The sequence below is a fragment of the Echiichthys vipera genome, assembly GCF_963691815.1.
Source record: "Echiichthys vipera genome assembly, chromosome: X".
In the NCBI taxonomy this organism is placed as follows: domain Eukaryota; kingdom Metazoa; phylum Chordata; class Actinopteri; order Perciformes; family Trachinidae; genus Echiichthys; species Echiichthys vipera.
The window spans coordinates 31497318-31519489 of NC_139825.1; the positions used below are offsets into that span (position 1 = coordinate 31497318).

Below are 22172 nucleotides of genomic sequence, written 5' to 3' on the forward strand. Positions count from 1 at the left end.
CCCCGACAGACTCTAGAACCCCCTCTGGATACATTGATGTTTAGTGTAAATTAACTGTCTGTGGCTTCTTTTGGTATTTCTTGAATGTGGAACTAGTTTAAATAATTAAAAGCAACCTCAGTTAATTGAAAGAGTTTGTTACAGGAGCGTAGGCCCTTTTGTACAGACTACGGTCGGGCCTCATCTGTTGCTGGGTCCCCCTCACCCCTCCTCCTCACCCCTCCTCTCGCTCGGGGCTCCAACGGCCCAACTGCCGACTCGGATGGAGGCAGAGAGGGGGGATTGCCTCGGAGGGGGAAAAAAACAACCCTTTTCTCCTTTGTTTTTTTAAAAAGTGGCGTTTACTTCAGCGGAGAGAGAAAAGGAGTGGGGAAGGTAAGAGAGGGACGGTCGTTAGGGAGGAGGAGGACTCTGGAGCAGTTTGGTGTCGACGGGAACTTGAACGGTTAATGTAGACACGAAGTTGAGTGAGGGACCGAGGCTCCGCGGAGAAGAACGGGAGCTAACTGACCTCCTCACCGCGCTCCAGACGTGTGTCCGAGGCCGGGGTTAGACACATAACGATGCCGTTGTTGTCGGTTTAATGCCGGCTATGAGTTTTAAAAGAACCTAGTAGGAAGGTGGGAGAAAACCGGTTTTCCCTGGTACCCTACCGCCGTTTTTGTGTCAGTGAATGGTGGGGTGTTTTTCCTGTTTGACAAGGAGAAGTTAACGTCACAACTCAAGAGCACACGGGCTTATTGGTGAGTTTAAAACCACTTTTACTCATTTAAGAAACTTAACCTTTTGTGTTGCAGATGATGGCACAAGTAGACTAAACTCTTAGTTTTGAGCCCCGAGGTTTCTGCTTTTCTCTGACGGTGGACTTGAGTTGAGTTAACTCCGGGCTATATTCATTATTCCGATGATTGTAGTTGAGCTAAAGTGACCAGATTTATGAGGCAAAATCCGGGGACATTTTTGGTTCAGAGGCGAAAAAACCTCCAAAACATGACCAGTATTAAGTCAGTTTGATATTCAACATTCATTTGATATTCAGAATAACAAACTATTATGCATTCAAACCATTTCATTGAATTATATCAAGCACTTGTGCAACATAAAGGCTAATATTCCTCATGCACCACATGGCTTTGTTTTTTAATTATATATATATATTTTATGATTTTATAATGATTTTTGACCTGGATATGTCAAACCACTTGTGTAACATAAAGACTAGTATTCCTCATGTATCACAAGGCTTGTTTTTGAATACTTTTTCAATGTTTTATGATTTTTTAACGATTTTTTCTTTTACAAAACTTAAAACTATTATTCTTCCTTATCTTCTGACCTGGAGATGTTAAACCACTTTGGCTTTAGTCTGTGTAGGGTGCACACCTCTATGTCGTTTGGTCAACGTTTACGTTTATTCATTTTTTCCTTTATTCCATTTTCGGATCTTTCTGTCACAGTGAAAACCTGGGACATTTCCGGGGACAGCAGTAGCCGGGGACAGGTAACTAAAAAACGGGACGTCTGGTCACCCCAAGTTGAGCTTTCCCCCCTCAGATCCTGACTTGACCAGTGCCAAACTCAACAGCTGGAAATGTTTGTAATAACACGTAGCAGCTTCCATGACTGCTCCCCTCCCTTTAAAGTATTTTACACTTGAGGCGCATAATTCAGTTTTATCATTCAGCCTTCTGAGGACACAAAGACATAATGATCCAGGATAATAAAGGCTTTATTGTTGTGCACTGGACCAAACATTCAGACCAAAATATCCCCTAGCACTGTGCCTGGATCAGCACTGCCTCTTGGTTTTTTAGTGAGTTATGTGAAAGTTTTTGCCAGTTGAAGATGGTCTATGGCCTGCAGCTCTTTAACAAACAGAAAAATATATATTTATATACATATAAAATCTGTCTTATCTGTTTCTTTTAAATATCCAGTTATATGGCACATGCAGCACATTGTTGAAGAATCTGAACACTTAAAGAAACAACTTGTATTTCTTTGTTCTTTATATTCACCCCATAGTGTCTGTGAATAAGCATAACTTTACGGAAACAGCCATCATCGTGTAAACCACTGGTTTCTCAAACTGTGGCACTTGTACCACTAGTGGCACTCAGGCTCTCTCTGGGGGTTCTTGAATGAAACTCCTAAAAAAAGGAAACTTTGATTGCTAAATTTATATAATACTAAGAAAATACTTTGGGATCCTTGGATTGTGATTTAACTAAGTTTAGCATTTCCTGTCATATTTTAGTTTCTTGAAAGTTTCCAGCAATTCACCAAAAGTGTGCCGTCCCTTTGCAGCCCTAGCTGTGAAAGGTTACTACAGTGTGTCAGACACATTTTAAGAATAAAAGGTAACTGAAAGGGAGGAAATCAATGACACCTCTTGGTTTGTTTGATCAAATAGTTCAGTCATGTAATTAGAGCAGAGTTACGAGCTAAACTGTGGCTGAAGATGGTGAGCAGAGGTAAAATGATTGGTTCAAAACACTGACATGTCAGTTCTGATGCTGCCCTTCATACAGCGTGGCTGAAGACAGTCAACAACAAATAACCTTCTGATTATGATAAACCTTCCTGTCTTTAGCTGAATAGTTTCGGTCTACGCTGCTGTATTTAACACTGGTCTTAGTGGTGGTTCTTGAGAGAGCCTGATATTTATTGAGGTGTGACGTCACATACAAAGTTTAAGAACCACTGATGTAAGGCAAACATTTCATGTCCCTTTATGGCCCATGTAGCGTGCAAGAAGCCCTTGCCCTGCGGTTCTGCTGTGTGATTCAGGGTGGGAGTGCCTCTTGGGCTTTTGGGCCTTGTGATGACAGCCTGCAGGTCCTGTCTTTACTGGGAAGTGCAGTCTGTAGTTACACCCCCCCATCTACTTGACCTACTCTGTCAGCCTGCACCAGATGGTTTTGCCCCTTTTGAAAAGGCGCAGAGGAAGCCCGTCCTTGCTGTTGGGAAAGAGAGAAGGCAGGAAAAGGAGGCATGAAGAGCAGGGGTCGATGAAAGTTACACTGCACATGTTGTTTTGCACGGTGCCTTTTAATTAGCGCGGACCTAGGGGTCTCATTTTTGTCTTATGCTAACAGCAGGCTGACAACAATTAAGCACACTTCATTGTACTGTGAGCCGAGCTTTTTAAGGAAAGTAATGTTAGGGAGAGAGTGTGTACGGTAGAAGCAGCTAACCCGCAAAGCAAATCAAGAATTAATTTTATGAGGACACATTTTAATTTTAAAGTTTGGGTAATTACTGTTTTTGGATCAGCTTTCTTCTTTAAACACAAATGTTTTTTTTTCTCTTAAAACTAACAAATCCATAGGCTAAGGTTTATTCCTTTAATTAAGGTATTGGCAATCTCTGTTTGCAGTTCAAAGATGGGGACATTGGTTGACTTTATTTTGTACCATAAAGTAAAAATAAAGTAAAAATTAAACACACTCTTCTTCTTAGTTTACATTATAAAACAAATTGCTTTGGCTAAAGCTGTCTTAGCGCCCATATTAGAAATTGGGACAATTCTAGTTTCACTTTCAACTGTGGTACCAGCGGAAAAAGATGAACTCAAATGCTTACTGTGGTTACTCTAACACAATTTTGTCATTCTATCAGTAGTATATATAGTGCAAACATGAGTATTCATGTATACTCGGCTTCTCCTCTGTTGTTAGCTGTCGATCAAAGCCGTTGCAAATGCAGTTTCACAATGACACAGTTGATGGGATGAGATGTTGGGTTAGCACTCCAGCTCTGTCTGACCACATGCTCAGGCTTCCTGCATCTGTCCATACTCCAAATCACAGAGGAGTGACTCTAATAAGCTGGTTATGATGTAGTATTATGGAAGAGCTGTGTGTATAATCTGTACTACTGTCATTGCTGTGACTATCTAATATGGAGGCCGCTGCTGCCGTGACTTTCACTTCTTCTACAAAAGTGTATTACTCATGTCTTTGTTGTTTTTAATGTAGTTAAAGGGAGCTATTAGCGAATTCATTACAAAGTAAAGGTGTTATTGCTTTCACCATCAAATGCCATTGATCCTGTCTTCCTGTGAACTTCTCAAAGGCTAGTTCAGCTTTTTTGAAGTGGGGTTGTAAGCGGTACTTATGCACAGTCAGTGTGTCACCTACGCTATGACGGTTAGCATGCCCCGGGTTGAAGAAGCAGGCAGGAGTAAAGACACAGAAGCCAAACAATGTACTGATGTGGATGAGGACAGCACTTTGAACGTTTTTCCCATTTGAGTTTAAATGTATGCTATGTTGAGTTTCCCCTCTCTCTTTCGGCCGCTCAGTCTCCCTCTGCAAAAGTTCTTCTTCTGAGACTCATGAAGGAATCCTCTTGTCTCCAGAGCGAATAGCATTTCACTGCCGCTGTCATGATCACTCTTTTATTTTTTTGTTTTTGTTTATTCCATAAACCGCAGAAAGGCTGATCTGCGGCGTAACACAGTGCACCGTAAAGTTATGCTGATGCTTCTCCAAACTAGCGTTGTACTATCTGTCATCTACTGTAAGTATAACACTGGCTATGGAAAGGATCTCATACAACCCCCATAAAAAATCTCTTTAAATGACAACAATGCTAACTGAAAGAAGAACGATGGCTGAGTAGCGACCTGAGTTTGTAGTTAGACTCAGAGACGGAAGGATTTGGAGACTCCTGGGTGAAAGAAAAAACCCCATTGTCACATGAAAACCACATACAAGCTGATACCAGTCATTTTCCAACATGCATCCATACGCTACTTATAGCACTTTAAACATTGGTTATAGTTATGACATGAGAAGGGTGTTCAGTTGGCTTGGAAAATGAAGGACATGTGATATTTTAGGCTCGTGAGATCGCTGTAGGAGGTACAATTATTGTCAAGTGGAATTTGACAAAGAGGGTTAAATGGCTGCTTTAAATGATAGAGCTGCAGACTTATATAGGCACTGCATGGAGGTCTGAACCGCTACTGTCTTCTGACTCTCCTTTCTGCCACTACAGCAAAAGGATCTATGTAAGATCACAATCTATGTAAAAGTATCACAATTCAATCAATAGCCTAATTGATTTTGTTTTCGCAGTCTTCCTTAGCAACTCTGTTTCCTGTACACCAACTTCCTGTGAAAAGAAATAAAAATGTAAGTTTGATAAGAACTAAACAACATACATCATCGTACAGCCCCACTGACATCCTCCAGCTCGACTTTATACAGAACACTCCTGGAACTGGTTGGGCGTCAGTGTCATGCTCAAGGCCACTTCTGCTCTATGCCAACCTAGTGTGCCTCAACAGCATATATTGTCTGATACACAGTGCTTTACTGTCATGCTCTCACTAACATATGGACATCAGACTGCACCGCACTGCCTACTAAATGCTGCCTCCACCACAAACCCTAATAGAACGTTGTGGAACTGCCCCTCCTTGCTGCACACGCTGTTCACTCCTTCCTCTGCTGCTCAGTCACAAATCCAACTTACTGCAGCATAGAGTGTTTACTCAGTGTCTGTATGCATTAGATATTAGTCTTTACTATGTTAATGACCTTTACTAATGTACAGCATTGACATGTGACTCTCTTCAAAAGGCTCCTCATTGTGTGTTTTTTTTACATGCCGCTCTATAAGTAGCTCTCTGCATATTTAAGTTGAAAGGGCTCTTTTGTTTAGACTCAAGTCAGGCATGAGATTGAGAGATTATGAGGGAAAAAGAAGTTAGATACCACTAATGAAATATTGCAACAAGTGACCATTGGGGTCCATGGCCAGAGGGCAGACTATTTGGCTGCGAGAATTATGAACTTGATCTTTATTCGGAAATAGGAGACTTCAGTTAATGTCCTACAAGTACCAGTGAGACTTGTGACTGACATGTTGTCACTTGAACAACTATAATGTAGAAACGTAACATACACCGAGGGTTGTAGTTAGAGACTGAACCGAACCGTTAACTATACAAACTGTGGCCTGGTTCGCATGTGATCACATGTGAGCTGAATTTTCCAGTTCGATAAGGAAATAAAAGTTGTAAGGTTATGTGCATGCAGGATTCTCTCGCCCCTTTCCTTTAACAAAAGGTACGAGGCACCAAGAGGTAAGAATACAGTGTGGAGACCAGTGGAGATAACACGTGGAGGCGAAAATATAACATCTGATAATGCCCCATCATCGTTTTAAGTCAGGTTTTAAAAAGAATGACATAAACATTTTTTCTTTTTTAATACAGATGACAAAGACAAACAATGTTCCGACTTCCCCCACCCGAATTCCCCAGACCCTTCTTCATAACATGATAACAAAACATTACGCCTATAATAACGTATTACTAATAAAATAATAGGTGACATAAACCCACACAAAAACAGCAACAACACAGCAGTACCAAAATACATATAAAAAACAGAAGATAGAAAATAAAAATTACACAAAAAATATGTCTGCACTCTCAATGCCATTCTTGTCTCATAAGTGATAGGCTAGTTTATTATTTTTAAGAAAGTGTAAGATTGTTTCCTCATGTCAGGGTATCTCTAATGCTTCGATTTATAAGGAATGTTATACAAGATTTCCACATTTCCTCAAACACTTTTTTTGCAACATGTAAATTATCTTCTCTAATACCATACATGAAGCCATTTTGTTTATCCATACTTTAATACTTGGTCTATTTGTTTTGTTCCAATAAAGAGCTGTAAGCATTTTGGCTTGCAGGATACAAATGTCTGCAAGTTTATATTCTGTCTTCCTTCTTTTTAAGTTTGAAGGGTACAAGTTCAAAATGTAAATCTTAGGTTCCAGAGGGACACCTACAGCGGTGATTCTGTCCATATGTTTTACTTCTTTCCAAAACTCCTTTCTTTTCTTTGCATTCCCAGATACAATGATACAGGGATCCTTTTCATTCATTACACTGGTTTTGCATATATACACAAGTCAATTATATTGCTATATATTATTAGGGACGAGTACTTTTGCATTTGAAAGAATATTTGTTGATTTAATTTCAAACTGTGACCCACAAATTACAGTACAAAAAGTAGGGGAAAAGTGTTGCACACTCTGGCTCCATATGCATTTCTCTCTTTTACTATTCAGATGACGTTTTGGCCCTCAAGACGTTTTGCCCCTTCAAGATCAAGATGATTGTTGAAGAAGGCCTTGGGGCAGAAACATCATCTGTATAATAAAAAAGAGAAATGCACATGGAGCCAGAGTGTGCTTCATTTGAACAGCTGCCAACTGTGTCTCTATAAAATAAGGGAACTTTAACTGTGCTGTGTGCAAAACTAAGTTGGTGGATTGAGTCAACATTTGGGGTAAATGGTTTTGCATACAATTCTTAAATTTTGAAACTCTGAGATTGCAAAACTGCTGAGTACTAAAGTACAGATTTTTTTTTGTTCAAGAAAGATCCGTGCATTATCCAAGTGCACATTTTTGTGTCACATCTTTTCAGAGAGCTGCCTGTGTACTGGTAAATTTATGAAATGGCTTTGGGTTAAGCAGCTGATGGTTAATGGCTGCATTTATATATTCTTTCTACCCCACCAGACAAAGCGCTTTGCAATTTGGTTCTCATTCACACACACATTTTTAAAGCGATGGTGGCCAAGCTGCCATGAAAAGCGCTGGCCTGCCCATTGGGAGCAACTTGGGGTTCATTGTTTTACTCAGGGACACTTAAAAATGCGGACAGAAGGAGCTGTGATTCGAACCACCAACCTTGTGATTTAAGGACAACCTGTCTGTGTGTGTTTTTCGGCTGTAAGAAAGTGTGAGTGGGGAAAGATAAAGCTGAATTAAAAACTAAAGGGTTTCCTCAACAGGAGTGTGACTGTAGAGTAGTGGCACTTTGAAGCATTGGTTGGTCGATATAATGTCTGCATAGATTGGTACATTCATGATCAGTGCATCATTTTGATTTGAATGTGAATGCATGGAGCTCAGACTGAGACTGTATCAATAAGAATTACAAAACCTAAGAGCATTCAAAGTCTGTAAAAAAGTGTAAACTGACTGTCATGTGACGCTTTGTTCATTATGCAAGTTGTTACAGCACACCAAGTACAGACGCCGTTTCAATCCAGTAGCACTTATACACAAAGGCAAGTGTTATATGTAGATTAACCTGCGTGCCAAACAGATTACCAGCTTGTTTTCATCATATTGCAAGGTTGGCAAAGTTGTTTGGCAATGTATTCTTTCGCAGCAGTGCTGTATTCTAGGTAGCTGCGTCGTGTTTCCCAGTCCCAGATTCTCATTTGAAATCTAGTTTCAGTGTTGTTGAGGTAACGTGATGTTTGAGTGTTGATGATCCAGCTTTTAGTTCCTGTCTGCTCCGTGTCACAAACACAAAGGTCAGTTCCTGCTGAAAGCTGATGTTCCACTTCCTCATCTGGTCCCGAGCTTCCTGCTATGGAGAGACAGGAAACTTAATAGAGATCCATACGATGTCTTGCTCAATATGATGCAGAGTGACAGCAGATGTTATTGTGACGATGAGCGTAAATGTATCCATGTTTATTCAGTGTTATATGGCATCTATTTTAATACCCCCCACTTTGACAGTTAGCTTTATTACCACGGCTCCGTTGTCTAGACCTGATCAGTGTTTCAGCTGGCTGGGGTGTTCAGCTGAAGGTGGCAGGATTTATGGCTGCAACTGTAAAGCACAGACCCCAGTGCATCTCACTACATTCTTGGTAGAGTCTTCCAAGTGATGCTGTCAAACAGCCAGGTCATAACACCACAGGTTTTCAGCTTCTCAGCTTCTCAGCTGGCCCTGGCTGTCAACTCTGAGGAGCACTCGCAGAATCCTTGGCTGGAATCACACACTCCCACCCCTTCATTAAACACACCCAAATTAGCTATGTGGGGAACTTGTAGTCGGTCCTGCCTGTTCCCCGGCAGCTGAGCACTCAAACCTGGGCTACTCAGCCCCCCACAGTGTTTATTCAGGAGTGAATATACTCCTGAGCAAGTTTTTGTAAAATAATTCAATAGCTCACCTGCATCTTGTGCTTACTGTGTGTTAATGGACACTACCCACCTACTGCCTCTTAAGTAAATGTAAGTGAAACTCCCGAAGGCTTTTATTTTATTTTTGTGTAAAGAGGTTCAACACTTGTCAAGCCTCTACTGGTCAAGCTAGTCCATGCTGGAAATTAAAGTTTTTGTCAGTTGGTCTGTCCACCACTTAAGTCTGGACTGAAAACATGTATTGGATAGCTATCCATAAAATTTTGTACAGACATTTATGATCCCAGGTGGAAGAATCCTACTCACTTTGGCAATCCTCTGACTTTTTATTGAGCAATATAATCAGGTCTGAATTTAAATATTGTTCATTAAAAATATGGAGAGAAAAAAAGATGACAGTTGTGTGTGTTTTGTGCTAATTAGCTAATTTTAGCATGGAAGACTGTCAGGATGAATTCAAGAGGCTATTAAGGAAGTTAGTACATTACAGGACCAAATTGTATTCACTTTGCACAAACAAATAATAACACAAGCCATTATGAACCGTTTCTGCTACAGAGCTCAATTGCTGAAAAAGATTGTCGTCCCTGTCAGAAAATACGTTTTTATTCCTCAGATTCACTGCTTTGTCTTCACTGAACGGCGCTCACTCTCTTCACTTGCTCTCTAGCTTGCTCGACCTCGTCTAACTGTAAGCGATACTTTTCACATATTATACCTTTAAGTAAGTACAGTCACACAGCTGGCAGCGTGGCTGGTCTTATTGACTTGTATTGCATTAGTTGCTAGGCGACTTATGCTTGTAGAGAATTCAGCCAGGAGGAAGCATTGCAAGGTTTTGGGGCCTCCAGAGAGCTTAGTCATTAAGACAGATAGTTCTGTTTCGAGTTAGGACCCCCTCCCTCCATCACTCAACAGCCCTCTGAAGGCAAATACTTACAGCAAACACCCAGGATCTACCAGTCTCCTTGGTGCTGGCAGCCATCTTTATGTGGTCTCTTTTTTTGTCCTCATGGTTTCCTCTGAGTGCCACTAGAGGTCACAGCATGGGCCTCAGAGTCTTTGTTTTGCCCCATAATGGCTCTATTCTCCCACAGCAGCAAGGACTCCCAAGCCTGCTAGACATAGGACACCATTGTGACTCACAGAGGAGTAACATGAGGTAGACTCACAGATATATGGTTGAGTGTGTAGAGTTAAGTTAATTACTGCTAAAATGGTGTTGACATATTCACACATAGTGCTATGCTGGTAAACAAAACAAGGTTTTTATTAATTGCAATATAAGATTTAACAGCAACAAAATATGATAGGTGGTAGAGGGGAGAAAACTGGAGCAGAGACTGGAATTTTCTATGAGCACTAATGATTTATTCATGGTTTAACTAATTTCAATAGGCCCCAAAACATCTATCCAAAGTCATGGCTCATCAGAAGTAACAGAGGAAGTTGTGGGAAAATCTTGTTAGTGTCCAATTAAAATTATTACCGTAAAAACTAAGATACTGTGTCACATGTGTTATTTTAGCTACCTTCAAAATGTTGTACAAAGCTGTATTTACTATTTGACATGTTGTCCATTAAGCTTTGAAACTACAGAATAATCAGACCCTTTTTTATTTATTTTTTTTAAACTTGAGAGCAGAGTCAGTCACAAAAAGCTCTACAAATAATGAAGCTCCCTGCAGGAAGCCAGCTGGTGCAGGTGTTTCATATCCAAACCAACCAGGTGGCCTTGTGTTGCTTTCATGTGACATTGGACAAAGGCCGACTCCAGCAAAATGCTCTGGGGCAAACCAATGGCAATCAGTATATCTACTGAAGTATATCTACTGAAGTTTGTTGGTTAATTTTTAAAACATAAATGCCTTTTCGGAAGTACATATTAACATTTCAACAGTTCTACAATGCAACTTCTTCTTTTCATATGACTGAATCAACACCATCATGGAGAAGCAGATCACAGTAATGAGACCAAAGAGCGAGACAAAAGCCCATAACAATGACCGCCCTGTGTCTGCCAATACATTTTCTAACCTTTTATCTTGTTCTGGGTTACAGAAGTCCTCTCTAATTGGGAAAGGGAAGCCACTCTATCATAAAACATATACAATGACAATTTTAAATCGATAGTAGCTGCAGTTTGTGGTATGTTTATTAGAACATTTCTGCATCCACTTCAAATACATTTGCATAAACATTGTATATATTATCTCAATTTCAGCTATTTAAGCATATCCTAAAGGTATGTCTTGTCTTTCAGCAAAGAATTTAGACATTACAGTCGTCACTGATGGAAAGCAGAAAGAGGGAGAGTGCTATATGTACTGAAAGACTGTGGGTGACTTAAGAAGAAAAGATACTTTCCAATGGGCTCTCATTTTTTCCATGTAAAGTAATTCACAGGCAGCTTCCACAGCCCAGTGTCTGAGAAAAGGCAAAACAAATGAGGCACATTTCAGTTTAAAAGAAGAAATCGATTTAAGGTGGGGAAAGTTCCTGTAAAAGAAGAAGACGTAGTGGACAGGACAGGGCGGAAAAAAAGATCTGGCAAGTAGCAAAGAATAAAGGCAGGAGTGACTGTTCCTGACTGTTTGTCTCGAGTAGAAAACGTGAGTGAGCTGTAATCGGATCTCCGCTGTGGTGAGATCATACAGGAGGCCTGCCAGCAGCCTCAGAAAGTGCAGTCCACCCAAAAGCCTTTAGCCCCGCTGCAGCCCTCTGTGGCTCTCTACAGGCCTGCCAACTCAAATATCGTTTTTCAAGAGTTTCTAGTTGGTCCTGGAAAAGTTTTAAGTCACTGGAGGTGAAATGACAAAGAACTACTAGAGATGTTTTTAAAAAGGTGGGCTTCATGCCATTTTAAATTATAGTATAGTATATTGTTTTTTTGCTGTCCAGTTAAAACCAGATCTCTCCAAATTTGGTGATGATTGGTGAATCTTTTGGATGAACTGAAGGATTACTTGTTCCTTTATGAATTGAGGATAAAAAAATACTTTTTTTACGCTAAACAAACCGTTTCACAGCTGAAAACATGGTTTCTGTTCTTAGTTAATGAAAAGACAACATGTGGAGATACATGGTTTTCACAGGATGATAATATCAGTAATTGTGGACATAAATACTGTGTCCAAATGGTAAAATGATCAATTAACTGTATGTGTATTTTAATAAGCAAGGGTGCCAAGTTAGGGATAATGTAGAACAAGCTGGTCATTAATTCACAATAATGACCCATTCACTCTACATTATCCCGCTTAATGAATGGCTACGCACTAAAGAAAACAATAATTTGACACAAAATATAGGTTCTCCGGAGTCTGTGATCAGAACTGCATCCATGGCAACGTTCTGTTATTGAGCAATAACAGACCGTCACATGCTGTAATATAAAGCAGTGTAATAAGTAACAGTAAAATAATAAAAATAACTAATTTAACATGAAACCAAAGTTGCAAAATAACTGACAGAAAACATTGCTCGACTGTTTTCTACTTCCCTTGTAATTCTAAAAGGACAGTTAAAACTAGATTGTTTTAATTGTGTTAAAAACTGATAAGAGTAAAGCCAATTACTCCTCTCAGATAACTGACCACTTACAGCTGTCGGAGTTCAGAGATCAACAGGGGTCCTGGATTATAGTGAGTGAATGAGCTGCTTGTGTGTATGCCCGGACATTCAGTATTGCACTCAGTCGCATAGCTTTGTCTGTTGAGTCTATGGCAGCTGCACATACAGAGCAGCTAGGAAAGAAGTCACAGTTGACCTGAAGGTTTCACACTTCACATTTACCCCTGGAGCACTTCAGTTTTCCGTGTTGATCAGGATACCATGCACTTTCATTCATCAACATTTCCTCTCTTACAGTCACCAGACCTGCTCAGATGGACTTGAGATAACGCAGAAGTTCCACCCTTTTCCTGAACCGCAGCCTCCCACGTTCTTCCAGGAATGGCCGATTCCACCGGGCTAGGCTCTGGAGGGGCCGGCGCAGGCACGGCCGATGTCGACACCTGTAGTTTGGAGATAGAGAGGAAGTATGATGTCATCCCAGCCGTCATCTGCTCCATGTGTTGCCTCTTTGGCATCATCTACTGCTTCTTTGGTGAGGATCCCTGCTGGCTCAGAGACTTTGACATCAAGGAAGCTGAAAATGATGTTTTTGTGATGACATAACACACCATCAAAATGCCACTTGTAGCTATAAACGTGCTCCGTAGTGCAGCCTTTAAGATCTTTAAAGATCAGATCAAGTTGGATAAACCTGCGCTTTTACTTGATGTTACTAATTTTCCCTGCAGCCTGGTTCTTGTCGGCATCTTTTGTTTCTTGTTAAACACTTGACAGAAACCTTCTGGTTGTATCTGTGTCCAAATCTACTTTTTTGAGCTTGTACCTTGTGTACTTTATATTCATATAAAACTAAAATGCTTATCCACGGATCCTTCTAACTCCTGATTCTCTCCTCTTCTAGGTTACCGCTGTTTCAAAGCTGTCATGTTCCTGTCCGGTCTGATGTTCGGCTCCGTCATCATTTTCTTGCTGTGTCACAAAGAGCACGTGCTAGACACCCAGCTGAGCGTTGAGGCCAGTGCGGGTATTGGCCTCGGTATCGGCCTGCTGTGCGGCCTGGTCACTATGCTGGTACGAAGCGTCGGCCTCTTCATGACAGGCCTTCTGCTGGGCCTCCTCCTGGCTCTCGCCGCCCTGCTGGTCACTCACCAGTTCTACACCCCAACCACAGTCTGGGTCCCACTGGGCACACTTCTGGGAACAGGCATGCTGTTTGCTGTGCTGACTCTGCAGTGGCAAAAGCTCTTCACCATGCTCTCCACGGCAGTGTTCGGGGCCGCTATCATGACAGTGTGTGCTGATTACTTTGTTGAGATGCTGGTTTTGGCCATGCATGTGTATGAATGCTTGCGCCTCACACCCAGGCCACCTCTGTGCTGGTACAGCTGGGTTATTCTGGGCATCTGGCCCGCCCTCAGCCTCATAGGAGTACTGGTCCAATGGAAACTGACGGATGACAGCTTCTCACACACTGAGGGTAAGGAGGAAATATCATGACACTTTGAGTTCTGTTGTAGGGCTGTGGGATGGGCTTCCAGACCCTTGTCTGAGTTTTTGTCTGTGTGGGAAAACCATGTTAAATAAAATATTACTCACAGTAGAGTAGTTTTTAAATACTGATAATGGTGTCGAGTGTGAGTTTAAATTACCTAGTGATGATCAATATGAATATAATTTTTTATTCATCATTACCACTGCTATTTTGTTCAGTCTCCTAAGACACATCTGGAGCTTTCTTAAATAGAAGAGCATAAGCTGTAAGAAATATAGGACCTGACAGATATGGGATTTTTGAGCCCGATATTGATTTTAAAGGGGAAGAATTCACTGTAATGTAGTGAATTTTTGAGCTGGAATAAAAGTAGAACTTTTCTATGAGGGTTTTGCATCGATATTACTGTAAAGGTACTCAGAATGCTGCTTTCTTAGACAAAAAACTTTATTAAAGAATATTGAACATTATTATACAGACAATGTACATTCAGGGGTTAAAGCAGGAAAGGATTTGAATGAATTTAAAACTGCTCTGTTGCCTGACAACTTTGAGCCCTGTGTATTTTCAACCAATTCTAGAGATTAACAAATAAAATAAAAAAGTTAAATAAAACATTATGTTCAGTACCAGTCAATTATTGACCATTTAAATTAAGAATAAATACAAATAAAATTAAATGCATATCAGAAAATATATACGCCAATACCGCTGATTATCAATATCGGCGGATCGGCCAACCGATATATATCTGTCTGGCTCTAAAGAAATCAGATATACTGTATATCCATGTTCTTAAGTTTGTGTAGGGGTAAAACATTTTTACTTTCATCTTTCACAGTTGTACTTGAAGCAGATTGATAAATATATTTTTTAAGTTTCCATGTTACTAACACCTCATTTCTACCACTAATGTATCTCATAGTCTTGTCTATAACGACTGTGATTTGTTTAATGAAGCCTTTGGATTTGTCCCTCCCCTCGTAGTCGTTATCAGTCGGAGACAGAAGAGAGTCCAGCTGATGCGGATCCGAGAGAAGGACGCCAAGAAGCGACAGCAGGCAGGTGGGCAGGAAGGCACGTACCGTCGTAAACCCACCCCAGTGAAACGTTACGCTGGGGATCTACTGGCACCGGTCAGTGTCACCCAACATGGCGTGTGCTGTAGATACTGATTATTGTGTTTTTATGGCATCAGTTACATCTCATCAGTAAGCTTAACTGATGCCATGAAATCTTTTTCAAGTTGACGCCACCATTTTTGTTTACCTCACTCATCTCTCCCTGTGTTGTTGTTGTTCTCAGAGCTACCTGCAAAGTCTGCGGGACAGACAGATGGGCACCGGCACTTCCCTTAGCAGCCTGGGCACTGCCAACCACACCATGATCGACATGGACTATGACACCGGGTCCACTGCGCCCCTTACAGCTACAACCCCAGTCGTCAGAGTCTGAGCGAAACATAGAGAAGAAGGGACTGCTCAGTGCTCTCTGGTTCTCCAACTGTGTCTTCCTAACGTAGAGTAGAGCCAACGAACTGTTCCCCTCAGCCAAGGGTTAACTCTGCCCTGAAATTGATTTGGAGCGAGGGCGAGCGTCAGTCGGGTGTTTGGAGAAAGAGAATGCTGCTTTTCTGGGTAAAGTAGGAGGCATCACCTGTTTGGTGAATGCTCTAATATAACCACTGCAACCACTGTGTTTCTCAGAGAAACACTTAAAAACAGATACTAACACCGTAAGGTCCTTCAGTTTCCTCTCATCAAGTATTAAATACATAAACAGTAAGTACGAGCCTCTTTCTGTTTTGGTAGTGAATATGAAAAAGCAATATGTTTGACCTTACATGTACTGTACTTAAAAAGTTAGTCATTGCCATGAAGTGTTGTGTTATTATTATTACCTGTCTTACCTGTTTAACTGTGTGCTCGTAGGATTCGTGAAAGTTTATCAATAAAACGACTGTATTTTTTTTAGATGGAGTTTGGTGAGAGAGTAAAACATAACATGCAGATTTATACGTGGAGTATGACAAAGTGAAGCAAAACCTAAATGGTGCAAATAGAAAAAAAACAGTTTGTATTTCCTGACAGAATACAGTAGGTGAAGAATTTAGACTGATGTGTATGCTTGGGGAGTCAACTTTTTATAACTTAATTTATATAATGACCAAGTACATGGTAGGGTTGAAAAAAAGGACAAAAAACAAAGCATGTTTGTTAATTTGTAGATTTTTAAATAATTATCAATTGTGTGTTTGAATTTTGCAGGAACAATGCACTTGTTACCTGAATCTGTACATACCTGTTGATAGAAATTTCAAAGATAAATAAATGTGTTTGATACAAAACCAGTTTTAACTCATTGATTGAATGAGATTAATTACACTGTTTGTCTCTCTGGGCGCTTAGCAACACCGGCACCATTACTCACTAGATTTTTCATGGGCAATAAAGGGGTCATGGGGAGGATTTCCTACTCTGCGACTGGTTTGGGGTTGCCATGGCGCCTCCAAAGTTTCTTTGCAGACAACACAATGCGGGACAGACTGGCCTTTCATCATAATGAATGTAAAATATTTTTCTCATTTTTGTGGGAATGCTGAGCCACTTTTTTGGTGACCGGGAACTGCAATAAAAAACAATTTTACAGCAGACATCAAGTCTCGCTTTATTGTAGAAAATGTTTTACCTTAGAAAAAGAAAAATCATGGCACATATCTATGCCACATGAGTCATCACAGACCAGTGTGATTCATGAGATAATGGAAGTGTTTAGTACTATTTAAAAACATTCTTTTAAAAGTATTGCTTGATCGGTTAAACAAAATGTCCGAACAGCAAGAGCACACTCCCATCATCATATTACATCTTACTGAAAGTATTAACACATAATCCAACACACATGTAAGAGAGAAAAACAGAAGGCCTCCCTTGATTTCTCCCTGAGATCATACAAAAGCTTACATAATTCTCCCCGTCACACACATTTGTGCTCGAGTTAACCTCACAGAAAAAAATCCGCCTGCCACAGAGGGGAGGAGTAGCTCGAATAAAATCAGGTCCAGTGAAATAAAATCAATTCCTGCTCAACCACTTTTTCTTCTTAACATTATAGATGTCAATTCACAATGCTGTTGAGGTTGCCTGGTTGTGAATGCCTCTTGAGTAGTAGACTTCCTTATACATGCTGCCCCCTGATGGTCGGCTCCTAGCATTGCATCCAGCGCTCCTTCTTGCTCAGCGGGTATCCTCTGTCCACCGTCAGCAGGTCATTATTTACACGCCAGTACTTGTCTCCCTTAAAGAAGAAGATTTTGCCATTGGTCCAGGTGAAGGCGGCGTCCAGATTGGATGGCACTCCAGTGAAGAGCATAGACAGCGGTTTGGGGTAAACACTTAAGTCAGTGTACTTCAGCTCATCCCACTGCCAGTACTCTGAACCCTACACAGACAGACAGCAAAGAGATGCAAACTGAGCATTTCTGCAAGAAGAGTGATACAATGAGTATGCATCTACATGTTTTATTGCTGCTCATGTTTTGATACCTTGATAAAGACCAGCTTCGTGTTCTTCTCCAGGTACAAAGCTGCATCAATACTGTGAGGGATCCGTTTGACCAGTTTTGGGTAACCGTAGTCCAGCTGGAACATGGTATACCTCCACACTCTACTGCCTGTGAGCAGAAACAGAATGAACGTTCACGCATTTCAATTCTGGACTCACAGAAGAAGACAACACAAGAATTGGACAACTGTACCTTTAAAAAAGTAGGTCTTGTTGGTTCTTGGAGAGTGCACAGCAGCAGCCAGGTTTCCAGGGAGGGTGCTCCACAGTCTGTCCATCTTTATTGGTGTGTTGTGACCCAGTTCAGAGATCGTCCAGACGTAATCACCACTGAAAGCAAAGGTTTTCCTCCATGGACCTGATTAAATATACAGGGAGGCACTAAAGACTTTGCGACACACTTTGTGACGCTGCTGTTGTGCTAAAAAAGTCTTCATATGATGGTAAGGCAAAAATATGTTGATGTAGGCAGATTAACATAATCTCCTTCATGGACAAAATACTGTAAACCTATCATGAAAATGGACTTAAAGTCAACAAATCATTATTGCAAAAATGTGATTTTTCAGACTGTTCCCCTGGACAAATTAACTATTTTTCTTTTGACTCATGGTCCTCTGAAAACTGACAAATCAGAATACTAAATTGTCTTTATTGTGGGTCACTGATGCTGCTAATATTAGTTTGCATTATATTTCGTATCTTCCCTGAGAATCCAGCAAGTTGTGCTCTAACGTAAAGTCAGACTCTTGTGCACACAGGTGGGTAATTATTCAGGCAGCAGCGGATCTATAACTTACCTAACATGATGGCATCCAGTGTGGCAGTGCAGGGGTCAGGGATGTTCTCAGTATCATGGCTGCTTTCTGTGGGAAACAGACTGTCTGGGGATGTTGGACTGGCTAAAGTGCTGGTGATGCGTTTTCCTATAAAACATAAAAGTTTAAGGATGAATGCATGCTTTCTTATTTTAACATTACTACCAGACAGGTGACTACAGTTTACAGGGCCCATATCATTCTAATTATTAGGTCCATATTTATGTTTTGGGATTCTTCTAGAACATGTTTACAAACTTTAATGTTAAAAAACACATTATATTTCTCATACTGTCTGTCTGCATATACCAGTATTCACGCTCTGTTTTAGCGCCCGTCTCTTTAAGACCCCCTCCTGAAAAAGCCCAGTCTGCTCTGATTAGTCAGCATTACCGGGTCTTCCATAATTTGCGCTCTCTGCGTCTCTACATTGTCATTGTAGCCAGGGAATGACTGTAACGGCACTATAGTATCACTTTCTACCTATATATATACGTAGCATAGTTATATATAACATAGCATATATATATATAGCATAGTTACATAACTGTACAGGCGTCCTGACGGCTCGTTTAAAGACACAGTTTCTGAATACAGGTTGTGTTCATTTCTCTGTGGATTGAGCGTTTTAATGCTTTCACAGTATTCATATAGCACCTCCACCTGCTTTATAACTTAATCTTTAAAATTATTTTCCTTTTAAAATGAATGTATATTTGGATCAAAGAGTGATAAAACAGTGAATCTATAGTCATGCAACCACATGTCAGGTCAGTGTCAGGTCGATTCACAGGTTCTGATGAGAATTTACAAACATTGATACAATACAATAACATTGATATCAATAGCAAACAGACAGCTTTGATCTAATCCAGTGGGCCATCTTGCACTCACCGTATAATGCATGGATGCCTCTGATATCATCTGTATGCAGTTTGAAGTTGCCACGGTAACCAGAGTAGACAGGAGCCATCAGAGCGCTTCTGAACTGAGAATGGCCCAGGCCGAGGGCATGGCCGATTTCATGGGCAGCCACAATACGTAGATTAGTACCATAATATGCTCCCTCGGTCCAGAACTCATCCTCATCAAAATGGACAATACCACTTTCTGGTGTTTCAGCATGGGCGAGTACATGACCTGCACGCAGTACAAAAAAAACTGTTTAAGTTAGTGTTCTAAGGGACAATAGGCACAATAGTAGCTATATTTATATATTTTAATAAAAAACTGACCGCGGCCATCAAATGGGACAGGGCAGTAGCCATCTTTCTTATGAAAGGAGATCTTTATGTCTGCTCTGCCATAGTCGACCTCTCTGAAGGTCAAAGCAGCCACATCACTCCAGTACTTGAAGGCAGATCTGATAGCTGCCTTGACCTCTGCCTTCAGCATGTCAGGTGTGTAGCTGTAGATGCGATAGGTTAAACTCCTCTTTCTCCAACGACCTACAAGAGAAGATTTCCTTTTCACAACAAAGTTTTCTATATTTGTCAGTGAGGACGAGAACTGTCTTGAGGGTCCTTGTTTTTCTAGTTGCTTTTTTTCTCATCACATAGCAATGATCACATCTAATGATTGGTCATACTTTGAGTGCACTTGAATTGAGGAAGTTAAAACTGCTACTTGTGTCGAGCTTAAACAAGCACTTTTATTTCTTTAACAAAATATACTAGAGTGGAACATTTCAGCAGTCTCTACAGAGTGGGGCCTGTGGCACTGGGGTTTATTAACTATTATAATATAAAACCTTTTGTATTTTTTCCTGAGTTAAACAAATAATATTTTATATCTCTTATCCAATAAATTGTAGGCCTATATTATTATTATTTTAAATAGTCAGAATCTGAATCTGTAAGCCAACAATAGCTAATACTGACCTAATTGAAAAACCTCAATTCTCTTCATTTTTGGGGGGAAATTGTTCATAGACAGCGTGTGGTTTATTCAGATCAGGAAAGTAGTAAAGATCATGGAGAAATGCAACTGTAATGCATCGCTTACTACCCTTTTTTGGTAGTGGTCATAAATCAGCCGAGGTTCCCATCACGGATTCCGCAGATGCTTCCCTGCCCTCCCTTTGATTGTCTGGTTTATGGAGGATGTTTCATCATATGCTGTGAGCAGATTCTAAGAGTGTGTATGTGTGTGCGTGCGTGCGTGCGTGCGTGCGTGCGTGCGTGCGTGCGTGCGTGCGTGTGTGTGTGTGTGCGTATGTGCGTGTTCGTAAATGCACATCAAATTAGCTGTTTTCTCTTGATATTCCTTCGACATTTTGTTTAGGTACAGTGTTACTTGCAACTTAATTGAACTGATGTCAGGTGCAGCTGGGTTGAGATGGTGCTCATATATTTAATACATGTCTATAATCATTCTGATAACTTTCTATCGTGTTGTTAAAAGTGTAAAAAAACAGGTTACGCCTACATGAGGGGGTCCCTGGTATATTCTCTATCTTGCACGGGGGTACTTGGCTGAAAAGCAATTGAGAACCTCTGCTTTTCCAACGATTTCCCTGCAACCGCTTTAAGTTTTAAAGGCTTCTTAAAGCCGTCCAGACCTCGCAAAGTTATAACTACAAACACTTTTAACCTTCACTTTGCTGGACATGTGGACAGCGTAGGTAACCTGTGCTGTTTGAGAAGTAAAGAGATTGCTTACTATAGCTTCAAAGAGTAATAAACTACCCGCTGGCAGATTAAGATTTTTGTTTCTTGACTCACCCAACACTCTGTATTTGTGATATTTCTTGTTGAAGGGGTCCTCCATGCCACAGCGGGGCTGTCTCATCTGAACCAGAGTAGCTTCATCTAACTCTCCAGTAGGTGGCAGATCATTCACTCTCTGGAAAGCCCTAGAGACAAGAGGGGATCAAACATCTGCAAAGTGCTCTCATCCTCCTCCAATGTATCTGGGAAAATCGTTCCAATGGACTCTCTAATGTGGTATGACATTAACCTATTGTAAGATACCTGTGTTTCCCATTTTAAATGGCATCAGTCTATGTTACCTGAGAGCTTCAATGATCTCCTCCAGATAATGAGGGTCCTGTGGATCAGCAGGGTCATTCAGGTAACCATATTTGCTCAAATAGGTCTGTGAACGCAAAAGCAGACGATTAAGTTCTCATACACTTAAAAGAATATTGTAGCATGTCTACATCTACAGCATATATCCTCACTGTGAATGTATTCCTAAACAAACTATCATCTTACCGTTGCTTCCTCTAATTCTGTCCATTGCAGCACTTCACAAATAGCTCCGCTGAGGTTGAGCAGCAGCAGCAGCCATGTGTAGTCCATATTCCAGTTTCACTCAAGAGTTTCTGTCCCAATTGATCTGGGGTCGATGCTCGGAGCTTGTGAAGTGCTCAGTGGAGTCCAGCAGCAGACTGTTTGTTCTCGGAGCACCCTGGCAGTTTTTAACTCAGTCCGGAGTGTGAGTCAGCCTTGTGGCTGTGATGATCCATCACTGAAGAATGAGGATTACGAGAGCAGCCAGTTGATCTCCAGCCAAGAAGTCTGCTGTTAAAGTGTACAGCTGTTCATAGAGGACACACTCGACCAGTTTACAGGGTCAAGCTACCGTTTAACTCCCTGAAAAGAGGTCACCCCCCTGATTGAAACTATCACTAGAACTTTCCTGTATTATTCCCTCAGGATCAATGTCTTTTTGTTGATTCCCCGGTGTTAATAATAGCACTGTTTGTCCTACAGGTCTGTATCACAGTTTTATTTTGG

General features: G+C 40.8%; 2 protein-coding genes across 4 annotated transcripts; one reads left to right on the plus strand and one right to left on the minus strand.

The window, feature by feature from the left end:
* Positions 1-294: 294 nt before the first annotated feature.
* On the plus strand, positions 295-16390 carry LOC310966044 (transmembrane protein 198-like). 3 transcript variants are annotated; one of them, XM_083939840.1, is made up of 6 exons: positions 295-743; positions 1458-1501; positions 12853-13090; positions 13460-14035; positions 15038-15186; positions 15356-16390. In XM_083939840.1, the coding sequence occupies exons 3-6, from the start codon at positions 12937-12939 to the stop codon at positions 15503-15505; spliced, it is 1029 nt and encodes a 342-aa protein (XP_083795966.1). In that variant the 5' UTR covers positions 295-743; positions 1458-1501; positions 12853-12936; the 3' UTR covers positions 15506-16390. The 3 variants fall into 3 exon arrangements, with proteins under 3 accessions (XP_083795966.1, XP_083795965.1, XP_083795967.1); XM_083939839.1 differs by lacking the exon at positions 1458-1501; XM_083939841.1 differs by lacking the exon at positions 1458-1501 and having other exon boundaries at positions 15038-15115.
* Positions 16391-16923: 533 nt separating this feature from the next.
* mmp19 (matrix metallopeptidase 19) lies at positions 16924-21735 on the minus strand. The gene is made up of 9 exons (XM_083939477.1): positions 21648-21735; positions 21443-21528; positions 21156-21286; positions 19668-19880; positions 19327-19572; positions 18415-18540; positions 17808-17972; positions 17596-17723; positions 16924-17491 (listed from the first exon to the last, which is right to left on the minus strand). Exons 1-9 carry the CDS (start codon positions 21732-21734, stop codon positions 17258-17260), a joined length of 1416 nt encoding a protein of 471 aa, XP_083795603.1. The 5' UTR covers position 21735; the 3' UTR covers positions 16924-17257.
* Between the last annotated feature and the right edge of the window lie 437 nt (positions 21736-22172).